Source organism: Sebastes umbrosus, chromosome 15 (genome assembly GCF_015220745.1).
Source record: "Sebastes umbrosus isolate fSebUmb1 chromosome 15, fSebUmb1.pri, whole genome shotgun sequence".
In the NCBI taxonomy this organism is placed as follows: Eukaryota; Metazoa; Chordata; class Actinopteri; order Perciformes; family Sebastidae; genus Sebastes; species Sebastes umbrosus.
Window position 1 is genome coordinate 30,413,779 of NC_051283.1, and position 11,261 is coordinate 30,425,039.

Here is an 11,261-nt window from a genome sequence, read left to right on the forward strand (position 1 = left end):
GGCATTAGGATTTGTCAAAGGTAAGAATTAGACAATGCAGATAGTGACTCTAGTCTAGCAGTGTGTTCCAATCCGCGTACTTCTGTACTTACACTTACTACTTTGAGTGCATAAGTGCATTCACACTGGGAAGTACGGCAAAATGCAGTGCACTCAAAGTACCCGGATGTTGTACTCAAAACGGTCAGATCGTTGAGTGTGGAACGCTGGACACTTTCCACACTCAACTGTCGCCATCATGGCTACGTAGCGGAAGGGGCGGAGCCACGACCACTATTCAAACATACGTAGATAACAGAATAAAACAATACGTAAACATACCGGTGCATTTTCAGCCAACAGGAGGACACATCGTAGGCGTAGGCGATGACGTTGGAAACGTAATTTCCACTCTGCTTTCATTTTTTTCAGAAGATATTTTGGCGGGTAGCGAGCCGCGGTCAAATGTTGCGATCGTCATTTTCGGTCAGTGCGCCGCAGAGTATTCGATTTGAGACGACCCTACCCCGCTGAAATTTATGCACTACTCAAGTGAGTACAGAGTGCACAAAGTGCACTACACTCAAGTGTACTTCTGGAAGCACGTGGATTGGAACACACTGTCTGTCAAGATGAAAATGTGCAAAACACAAAAGGCCTATAAAGGCTTATATCGAAGACCTGGCTCGTCACATTTCTCAGCTATTTAAGTACTGCCGGGACATCGACACCGCACTTAAATCAGTCACACTCAGATGCACATAACCCCAGCATGAACAGAAGAACCACACAAATGCACATGAGATTGATAGACCAATCAATTAAAGCTGAGAGGATGCAGCGAAGCACAAATCTCTCCTCACCTCTGACGTTCAGACAGTTCCTCCTCCGGATTTTGCCCTCACGGTCCAGCACCGTAAAGCTCCCCTCGTCCGTCATCCGGACCGAGTGCAGCGTCACCCGTTTCTCCGACACGCTGAGACGCCCCACATATTCTGCCAGCACCGCCGTCTGGTTGTACAGCACCACGGGTGGAGCCTCTGTTGCGTGGTGCATCTCGGTGTGATTGGCCTGAACCAGACTGGACCTTGCAATAGAAGAGAGGAGAATAAATGTGACCTCCACTAACACATGAGCAATCCTGTTCAACCCAATCAGTGACATTGCAGCAGGTGTTTTCCCTCTAACTGCTGATTGAACACACCTGTTGTGACATCACTGATTGGGATGTGGTCACCAGGAACATACAGATAAACATCGTTACATTACAATGCAACAGATGTAACGTATATAGGGCCAGCTTGGCTGTTAAATTTGGATCAAAACAGTTAAACAATCTGCAATAAACACGACTCCATGTTGAATACAGATGACTGAATCTTGTTTTCACCGACCGTACCTGAACTCCAGGGTGATGGGGCCTTCCACGTGGTTGAGATAGATTAAGTAAGTTTCTCCGTACTTCACCCGTTCCTCCAAAGCGCAGTCTGATCGACAAGACCAGATGAAAGAAAAAAGGTCAATGCAGGATATTTGTATCATGGTGAAATATTGTTTTTTATGGTTGATTGGTTGATTATTTAAAGGTTATATACGGGATTCAGAGCATTAATATAGCAGCAAACAACTATCTGCTATGTTGCATGCATGTTAGTGTATGTGAGTCGCTGTTGTGTCCCACTGGCTAGCTCATGGCCGCCGCTCTACATTGCGTTCAAATGGCGGTTACAGCTGATAAAGCCGTACCGACCCACGCCGTGGTCGCTGTGAACAACAATCTCAAACAGCTAACCCCTGATCTGGCTACGTCCACTTCTTCTTTTACAGTCTAAGTTTTAGAAAGACAACCCTCAAGCTGGGACACACAGTCTAACCCTCTCCCCACCTCTGGATGAAAGCTCAGCAGGTACAGCTTAGCTTACCCCTGACAATGAGGATGAGGTGCTTGGCCGGGTTGGGGTGGTTGGCGTTCTTGATGACGTACAACCCCTCGTCCTCCTCCTGCACGTTCTCCAGCACCAGGTGGCCCAGGGAGTTGAGACGGCCCCGTGGATTCACCACCAGGCCCGCTCGCAGCAGAACCACCTCAGAGCTGCGGTTGGTCCTAGGTTTGAACACAACCTCACCGAGGTTCCCGGGCGGGACATCGATGTGAATGATCTCCCCAAAGAAGGCTGTCCTGTGTTCCTCTTTGACTGGTAGAAACAATCAAGATGTTTTATTAGATATGACAGACAGACAGCTGTATCTTTCCTCATGCATTCCTAGTTATGCATTGCAATCCAAACTAATTTTACCTTTCAAAGATGCTGACACAACTGTGAAAGAAAAGAAAGAGAGGAGTTAAAATACTGTAAGTCTGCTGCTTTGTACAAAGAGTTCCTTTGTTCTCACTGAAAACAACACTTCCACAAACAGTATGAAAGTGTTTGAAATGTAAATGCCTCACTTAATGACATCCAAATATAGAAGAAGAAAGAAAGCAAATAAGTGGAAATTAAACAGATCACAAAATAACTTAAACAGCTTCCTTTGGTGTGGTTTTCACAGAATCTACGCTACTCATTCAGTTGAAACAGATTCAGCTTTGCAGGAAGTCTATTTCAGCCATTTCTTTATCCAAACCCGCTCCCAAGTGACTGATTATGTTTGTGCTTACCGGTGCAGAACAGGGCGCTAAGCGCTGCAGCGCTGATTACTTTCATCTTGAATACTCGGTCTCTGGAAAAAAGAAACCCACACACAATACACAATGAATTAAAAAAAGAAGCTTTTTATAGCATGATTACGGCTCCAAAGCATCAAATCACCACTTTCTAAAAGGAGATATCTGCCATCATCATTTTTAATTTGACATATGAAAAGAAACAAGCATGCCAATATCAATCTGTGTCTTCAAGTTAGAGATGTTCCCTCCCCCCCTCCGGCGCCGCACCTCCCTGCTACAGTAAACAGCTTTTCACAAATTAGCTCTTCAAATGCTGAAGGGAAGGGGGAGCACTGCCAACACTCCTTGACAAGAAAATCTATAGTGCTGCTGTAAAGTAAAATATACTATTCAGCCAAGTTTTATAGATAACACGTCTTCAAAGCAGATAGAGTCGTGTGTGAGCCGTGACAGACGTGGCGCTGTGCGGTGAGACGAAGAGGAGTTCTTCACGTCTCCTGCGGTGTGACGACGACTAGTCAATCAGCTCTCCACTCACGACGCATGACCACAAACCAGAGAGAGAGACACACATAAAGCAGGAAGGAGAGCGATAAAGAGAGGAAGGAAGAAAAGAGAAACAGTGAAGGAAGAGAGGGTTTACCAGAGAGCAGGAGAGTAGGAGAGATGTGCACGAGTTCGTGGTCATCCCACTGGCACGATGAGATGGACAGCAGCCAGCTGGCAGGAGGTGACTCTGACCTTTCACGACTAGATCACTCTAGATCAGACTAAGCAGTAGCAGCACAGGGTTAGTAAGGCACTGGGATAATTAGATGGATAGATAGTGGGAGAGACAGAAAGAAAGACTTTAAAGGAAAACAGCATTAAAAACAACTAGGGCTGTCAAAGTTAACGCGGTATTAATGCGTTAAGGCAAATTCATTTTGACGCCACTAATTTCTTTAACGCATTAACGCAACTTGCAATTTTTAATCAAACTTACGCTAAATTCTGGCAAGGAAAAACTGGCATGGCCATTTTCAAAGGGGTCTCTTGACCTCTGACCTCCAGATATGTGAATGAAAAGGTCAAGTCATCACTCTGACAGCTGTTGTTGCCTGTTGGGCTGCAGTTTGCCATGTTATGATTTGAGTATATCATTTATGCTAAATGCAGTACCTGTGAGGGTTTCTGGACAATATCTGTCATTGTTTTGTGTTGTTAATGTCACGGTTCTGTTTCCCCTGTGTCTCCCCCTCCCCTGTCTGTCTGTGTGTGTGGGTGTGGCAGGGGCGCGGCTTCATCATCAGGCACCTGGTCTCACTCTCCACTCTGCACTCTCCACCTGTCAACAATCAACCTAATCAACCCACAGTACAAGAACACTAGTTTTCCTGCCAGTCCTTGCCAGATTGTTTTACCTACCATGTGGTATATTCTCGGCCGCTCTGTAGCATTTGATACCAGAGTAATTATTGTGCTTTTGCCTCGTGCTTCCTGCGTTAACGTTGTGTTCTCCTGTGCTCTTGGATTCTAGTGCCAGCCTCCCATCGAGCCATCCTCACGCTGCCTCAGCTCATTCCTCCAGCCACTCCACCCTGCTCAGCAGCCTGCCTGTCCCCTGCCTTCTCCAGCGCCCTCACCACCTTTATTATAATAAATCCACCTGACTTTCCACCACCATCCAGCTGTGTCTGTGTCTGCTTCTGGGTCCTGAAACAACAGCCCTCACAGTTAATTGATTTCCAATAAGAAGACAGACGAGCTTGGAGGCCTTCCACATTCGATGCCTCCAAAAAATCTCTTGGGAAGATCAGATGCCTCACACAGAGATCCTTTCCGTGACCAACTCCATCTGCATGGAAGCATCAGTGGCTAAAAAACATCTCCGCAGGATAGGGCATACTATCTGCATGCCCGACCACCGCCTGCCCCGCCAAGCCCTCTATGGGCAACTCAGCGATGCAAAACGGGCTGCTGGCGGACAAAAAAGGCGCTATAAGGACTATACCAAAGACCTCCTCAAGCGCTGCAACATAAACCCCACCCATCTAGAACATCTGGCACTCGATAGGTCAGACTGGCAGGTCAACTGTGCCAGAGCGGCCGAACAAATACATCACATCACCCAACAGAGGAGGACCGAAAGGCGTGCCCAACAACACCAGCGTGCAGCCGGCATTACCCCAACATCTGGGCTCCCTTGCCCCATCTGCGGGCGAGTGTGTGGCTCACGCATCGGCCTCCACATCCACATGAAGTGGCACCAGAGCCAATGTCACCCCATGTTACCTTGAATTCAGTCTTGGTGAATTGAAGTAAAAGGGAGCCGAGTTTTACAGCTAAACTATATCGAAACATCCGTTTACAAACTCTCATACAACTGGTGCAGTATAATTCAAGTCTCATTTATCCAGTCGTGTGCTCACTAATTCCCAAACACATGCATCTTCACTAAAACCTATTTAAAACAGTTTTGCTGTTGTTAAACGCAGCCCCCATTTACTTCTATTCACCATGGAGGCATGTTGATTATATGTTTTCACTAAAATGTGAGGACTCCGGCTCTGATATGTGCTGTATTACAGATTCATCCTGCAAAAAGTTATGAAATGTAAAGCAGGTTTCAGACTTTTGCAGCAAATAGGGAAGTTATGTTCCTGTTTGTATCCACTGCAGCATTATGGAACAGACTGCATCTTTAGACTCTGAAAGAGAGAACAATAAAAAGCCATTGAATTGCTGCCAGTTTCCTCAGATGAGGGATTAGAGTGCTATTTAAAGAAAAAGAAAAAAAAAAGAGGGGGAAGAAAACCCATCCACTCTCACTGTGCACATCAACAGAAGTCACTTCTAAATGACGCCCTATAGCGTTAAAGTGGGCAGGAAAGAACTGCTCGAGAGGCCTCCAGTCCCTCAGCACAACACCATAATCACAGTATATTTTCTAATCGGTGCCCTGTGAAGCCGGTTTGAATCATCCTCTACAGAGCCATTAGCTTATTGCTACAAAGACATAAATGACAGGATTGATTCATCGATGGAGAGAACTGTATACGTCTGATGAGAAAATTAGAGGTTGCTGCTGGTTATATAAAGTTCATGTCATCGAACATGAATTCAAAAACTGACACGTGAACGCTGCATTCAGTGAAGTGCAGTCAGAGTAGTGGTTATGCATTTAAAGCTTCAGTAGGCGACATTTGTTTCGATGACTCTATCTGTAGAATATGTCACAGACATGAAAAAAAAGTAAAAACTTATTTTTAAATCAACACTTCCTGCTTTAATTTTTTTTTTTAAAAAGCCCTCAAGCATTTTTTTTTTTATAGACAGAATTCCTTCATTTGTTAACACAAGGCTTTTATTCTGAAATATGTGCCGGACAGTGTTGTAGAACATGCAGTGACTTGGAGAGCTCCATGAATGAATATAGTACCAGATTTTGATTCTGGATTATTAATATTATTTACAAATTACGACACGTTTCTTAACCTTACTCTGTCTAAAATAAATATAAATGATATACAATGAAATTAAATGGCCATTATGAAGGCAAACTCTATGTAGAAAGAAAGCGCTGACAGCAGCAGCTGCAGCAGCAGAAACGCAGCCGCCATGCGACGAGGCGGCCTCCACGCGGCAACGCGGCCTCCACGCGACAATGTGGCCTCCACGCAACGCGCTACTGATGTTCCCAGTGTGGATGAGGCGTAATGAGGGGACAGCAGAACACAACACAGATTAAGACAGGACCCCACTAGTTTGAATTTCATCAAAACTGAAGAGGCATTTGCCAGGTTTTTTACATTTATTACACAGTCTGCCTCTGAGGAGGGGGGTGTGTGCTGTAATTAAAGGTGACCATTCCTGAAACACTATACTGCTTCACCACCGGGTGTCCTGGATAAAAGCATCAGCTAAGAAGCCTGAGATGAGGATGTGACCTTTAAAAGTCATGACTGTAAACAGGGTCACTGACTCTCCTGTCTCCTGTAATAACCAGTTAGATCAATGGAACTGTGTAGGAGGCACGACGTTTACTGTGGTGAGAGGTGTGGAGGTTACATCCATCCATCCTGACTGATGGACATAAGAGCCCTTTTCCCCCCCTCATCAAGCCAGGAAGGCAGTATAGCATCATGCCTCCATCCTCCTCTTGTTACAGCGTTGTCTCTCTCATCTCTCCTGTCTCTTTTTTTTCTCATCTTCCTCTGAAACACTTCTGTCTTGTGCTGCCTTTTGTCTTTTTCTCTCCTTAATTATCCTTCAAACTGATTCCTTTTAGAGTCAGTCAGGCTGATACACTGGTATGCTGATATACCTAGCTAATACTGTAAATGTCACCCAGCTGATATGATGATTTTTTTTCTTGTGCTCTCTCTACCACTGCTGCTGACTGATAATTTCATCAGCCTTTTTTTCATTAGAGTGTCAAAGCCTTAGTCTCCTTAAAGCGCCAGTAGACAAGATTAGAGCAAATATGATTAAAAAAAGTTAATTTTATAAAACGGTCACTATATCCTGATAGTACATTGTGTTCCTCAGTATCCTCCGGTGCTCCCAATGGCATCACACAGATTTCACAGACCGGAGGAAAACAACCAATCAATTCATATTTACTGAAAATGACAATACTGCCAACAGTATAGCCTCAGTAAACTCTCAGGCGATCTCCCTCCAGCCTGCTGCCTCCTTACTTAGGTGTTTGTAGTTAAATGAGGAGATATCGTATCAGATAACTCCTCATTTCAGCTTCACAAATCAGCCGTTCTTCGTCCATTGCGGAGCTTTCAAAGCGAGCGGCAGGAAAAAATAGAAACCGAGCGTCAACTCAAAACAGCACGCTGTGGCGCAGCGTTTCGTCGCTCGCGGACAGTTAAGACGATTTCAATAGAAAACAATGCAATAAAAACTGATTTTGTCACTGACGCTTGCTCGCTTTCTGTTTGGAGGGTGTAATATGTAGGCGACAGACAGCATCCCAATACATTAGACCTCTCTGCGTTGTACAAACAGTTGTACTGCACCTATGCCCGGCAACCATGTAGAGAAAACTTGAGGAAACACCAAGCACCGCCCGCCAGCAGCAAACTTTGTCATTTTACAGCTAAACAGTGCACTACAAGATGTTTCTGAAAACATCTGAGGACAGAAATAGTCACAGTAACAGAATACGGATTAATATTTGATCAGCACTGCCTATCGACAGCTGCCTCCGTTGAATGAACAGCCAATAGGAACGCTCTCTCTCTCTCTGAAATGACCTGTGATTGGTCAAAGTCTCCCGTCACGGGCTAGATGTTCTAAAGCCTGAAAACAGAGCCATGACGAGGAGCAGAAGTCTAGTTTTCTCTCAGAACACTTGAATTACAATATGCTGAAAGGTTATTATGGGGTTTTTGCCCAATGATGTTGAAAATATTCTGCCTACTGAAGCTTTAAGTTCAAAACCCTAATGCAGAGGATCCCTCATGTGTCTCCATTTTTAACCTGAAAATAGTCAGATGAACTTTTGTTCCATCTCTACTTCTATCATTCCCTCAAGTTTATTAAAAACTTGATTAGTGTTGTGACATTTGATGAATGTGTGTTTGTTATATTTGTTCATATCAACAAAGTAATTTTTTTTAAATAAATGTTGGGTTAAAAAGTGATCTCAGACTTGCTAAGACTCTTCTTTTCCATAGAATGTTTTATTGCTGCATTTTAGATAACAAAATCATCCATATATGTTGTTTAGGATATCACATTAAAATTGCTATTCAAGGTCTCAGAAGTACTGTCAGTAATACACATAGTATTTTTACAGTAGCATATTGTAAAGTTGATTACTGTAGGACTACTGTAAATTAACTGTAAACTACTGGCAACCCTGCTGCCAGTAGTTTACTGTTATTTTACTGGGAAATTCTTAACAGTGCAGGTTTTAACGGTTCTCCATTAAAACCATTAAACCTCTACAGAACCATCTTTGTTCTCCATTAGAACAGTAGAACCTCTACAGACACCTCTACAACCTAAATAGTGCATTAAAACAAATCAGTAAGATAAAAGAAAGGTGAAAACAGTGATATAATGTATCTTTAAACAGTAAATTAACTGTAAAATACTGTGAAATTAATAAAGTTCAAACTGTATTTTTCATTAACAGTACAAAGCTGTAAATTTCAGCGACAGTATAATAATGTTAATTTTACAGTAACATAAAGGCGACCAGTTCTTTACTGTTATTTCACTGGGACATTCTTAACAGTGAGTGCTTGTCCCCTGCACTTTCCTTTTCCTCCACCTCCATCTCCTCCCCCCCTCCTCACCCTGTGTAGGCAGCTGGTGGTGCAGCCAGGGTGTGTCACGACCAGCGTGAATGGGGGCTGTCCCATTATATGGGGGATGTCCGGATGGAAGATGGTGGAGGAAAAGGAGGAGGGGATGAATGAATGGAGAATGAAAGAGAAGTTGGGGTTGGATTTCTCAGCACAGTCAGACACTCTTAATGCCAGACTGTGATGCATAATATCAGTAGGAATAAAGCATGCATCCTGCATCATCCCTTCACAGACATCATATGCAGCTTTAGCATGAAGATGCAGCAGATATCCAGGTGGATTTGATACAAAACAAAAGGACATCTTACCTATGTTTCCCTCCAAGATTTGTCATATCACAGGAACTGTCCTCCATGCACTCTATCAACACTCACACTTAGTCAGCGGCTCTAATGTGATGCTGTACAGCTCTCATTGCGTAATCGTTTCTAACAGGATGGACCAGAAAATACCCCTCAATTCAGACACACACACAGCAGGACATGCTGATGCACTGCACAGCCTGCCATGGGCAACACATTGGTGATCCCAATTATATATTATCAGCATCACAGTGCGCATGCTAATAGAAGAGTCTCCTATATAGACAGCTGCAGAATCATTTCACAGAATTAACACAGAGAGAAGGAAGGAGGCCACTGGGTGCACAAACACCTCATGCAGTATAATGAGCAATGCATGTCTGAGTACTGTGAATTTGCAATTAAGAAAAGTTCCCTTTCTCCTGTTCTATATGCGTGGAAAGCGTTAATTGTTTTATTGCGGTGTAATTGCTGCCATCCTGCACGCCTTCACCGCGTTGCTGTTGGTTACACGCCCTGAATCAGCCTCCCATCAGCACCAGCAAATATAGTCCAAACAAGCAAAAAGGAAAAACTGCAGAATTTAACCCATTACCTCCCTGTTTGAAGGAAATATTGGAGAGGGAAAAAAAAGATCTATTGCTGTAATACAATAATTGGATGATGGTAATTACCTTTGTCAAGCTTCGGATCCGAAAAGCAGTGGACTGGGAGGGGCTCAGGAGGGATGCTTTCTGGAAATCTCCTTTTTTTATTGTTATTATTATTTCATTAATCTCGTCCACCACACACACATCAGCTCTCAAACCCGACAGCAACACACTTCAGTAGGGCCGGATCGGGAGTAGAACTGGAGAGTTTCGGTTGGTGTCGGCTTTGTGGACCGTTTGAGATCGGAGGTGCTCGGGAATCTCCGGAAAGAATCGTCGATCTGACTCTGAGCCACGAGCAGCAGCTCTGCAGATCAGGAGACCAGTTAAACATGCATGACCTAATGGTTCTCTGTCCAAGGTCCTGATTCATTCATTTATTTATTTATTTATTTATTCATTTATTTATTCATTTATTTATTCATTTATTCATTTATTTATTCATTTATTTATTCATTTATTTATTCATTTATTCATTTATTTATTCATTTATTTATTCATTTATTTATTCATTTATTCATTTATTTATTTTACATGTACTTCTCTGTTTGTGGTGCGGACGCTGTCCAAGGTCCTGATTCATTCATTTATTTATTTATTTATTTATTCATTTATTTATTCATTTATTCATTTATTTATTTTACATGTACTTCTCTGTTTGTGGTGCGGACGCTGTCCAAGGTCCTGATTTATTTATTTATTTTATTATTATTTTATTTATTTATTTATTTTACATGTACTTCTATGTTTGTGACGCTGTCAAAGGTCCTGATTTATTTATTTAATTATTCATTTATTTATTCATTTATTTATTCATTTATTTTTTTATTTTTTTATTTATTCATTTATTTTTTTATTTTTTTATTTTACATGTACTTCTCTGTTTATTGTGCGGCCGCTGTCCAAGGTCCTGATTTATTCATTTATTTATTTATTTACATAGCAACGGATCTTCTATACATAGCTAGGTCTGTTATACATAGCAATGGTCTGTTATAAGTAGCAACTGTCTGTTATACGTAGCAAAGGTCTGTTACACATAGCAGTGGTCTGTTATAAATAGTAACGGTCTGTTATACATAGCAACGGTCTGTTACACATAGCAACGGTCTGTTATACGTAGCAACGGTCTGTTACACATAGCAACGGTCTGTTATACGTAGCAACGGTCTGTTATACGTAGCAACGGTCTGTTATACATAGCAACGGTCTGTTATACGTAGCAACAGTCTGTTATACATAGCAACGGTCTGTTATAAATAGCAATGGTCTGTTATAGGTAGTAACGGTCTGTTATACGTAGCAACGGTCTTTTATACATAGCAACGGTCTGTTATACATAGCAACGGTC

The 11,261-nt window shown here is 42.7% G+C and overlaps 1 protein-coding gene across 1 annotated transcript in view; it reads right to left on the reverse strand.

Moving 5' to 3' along the window:
- The window catches only part of LOC119503095, a 34,032-nt gene extending 23,830 nt beyond the window's left edge, over positions 1-10,202 (reverse strand). Inside the window, exons 1-6 of the mRNA XM_037794652.1 lie at positions 9,935-10,202; positions 2,639-2,700; positions 2,277-2,297; positions 1,902-2,174; positions 1,379-1,466; positions 843-1,066 (exon numbers count right to left, since the gene is read on the reverse strand). Of these exons, the coding sequence (XP_037650580.1) occupies positions 843-1,066; positions 1,379-1,466; positions 1,902-2,174; positions 2,277-2,297; positions 2,639-2,684 (652 nt within the window). The 5' untranslated portion in view covers positions 2,685-2,700; positions 9,935-10,202. The remainder of the gene's footprint in view (positions 1-842; positions 1,067-1,378; positions 1,467-1,901; positions 2,175-2,276; positions 2,298-2,638; positions 2,701-9,934) is intronic.
- Positions 10,203-11,261: the final 1,059 nt, after the last annotated feature.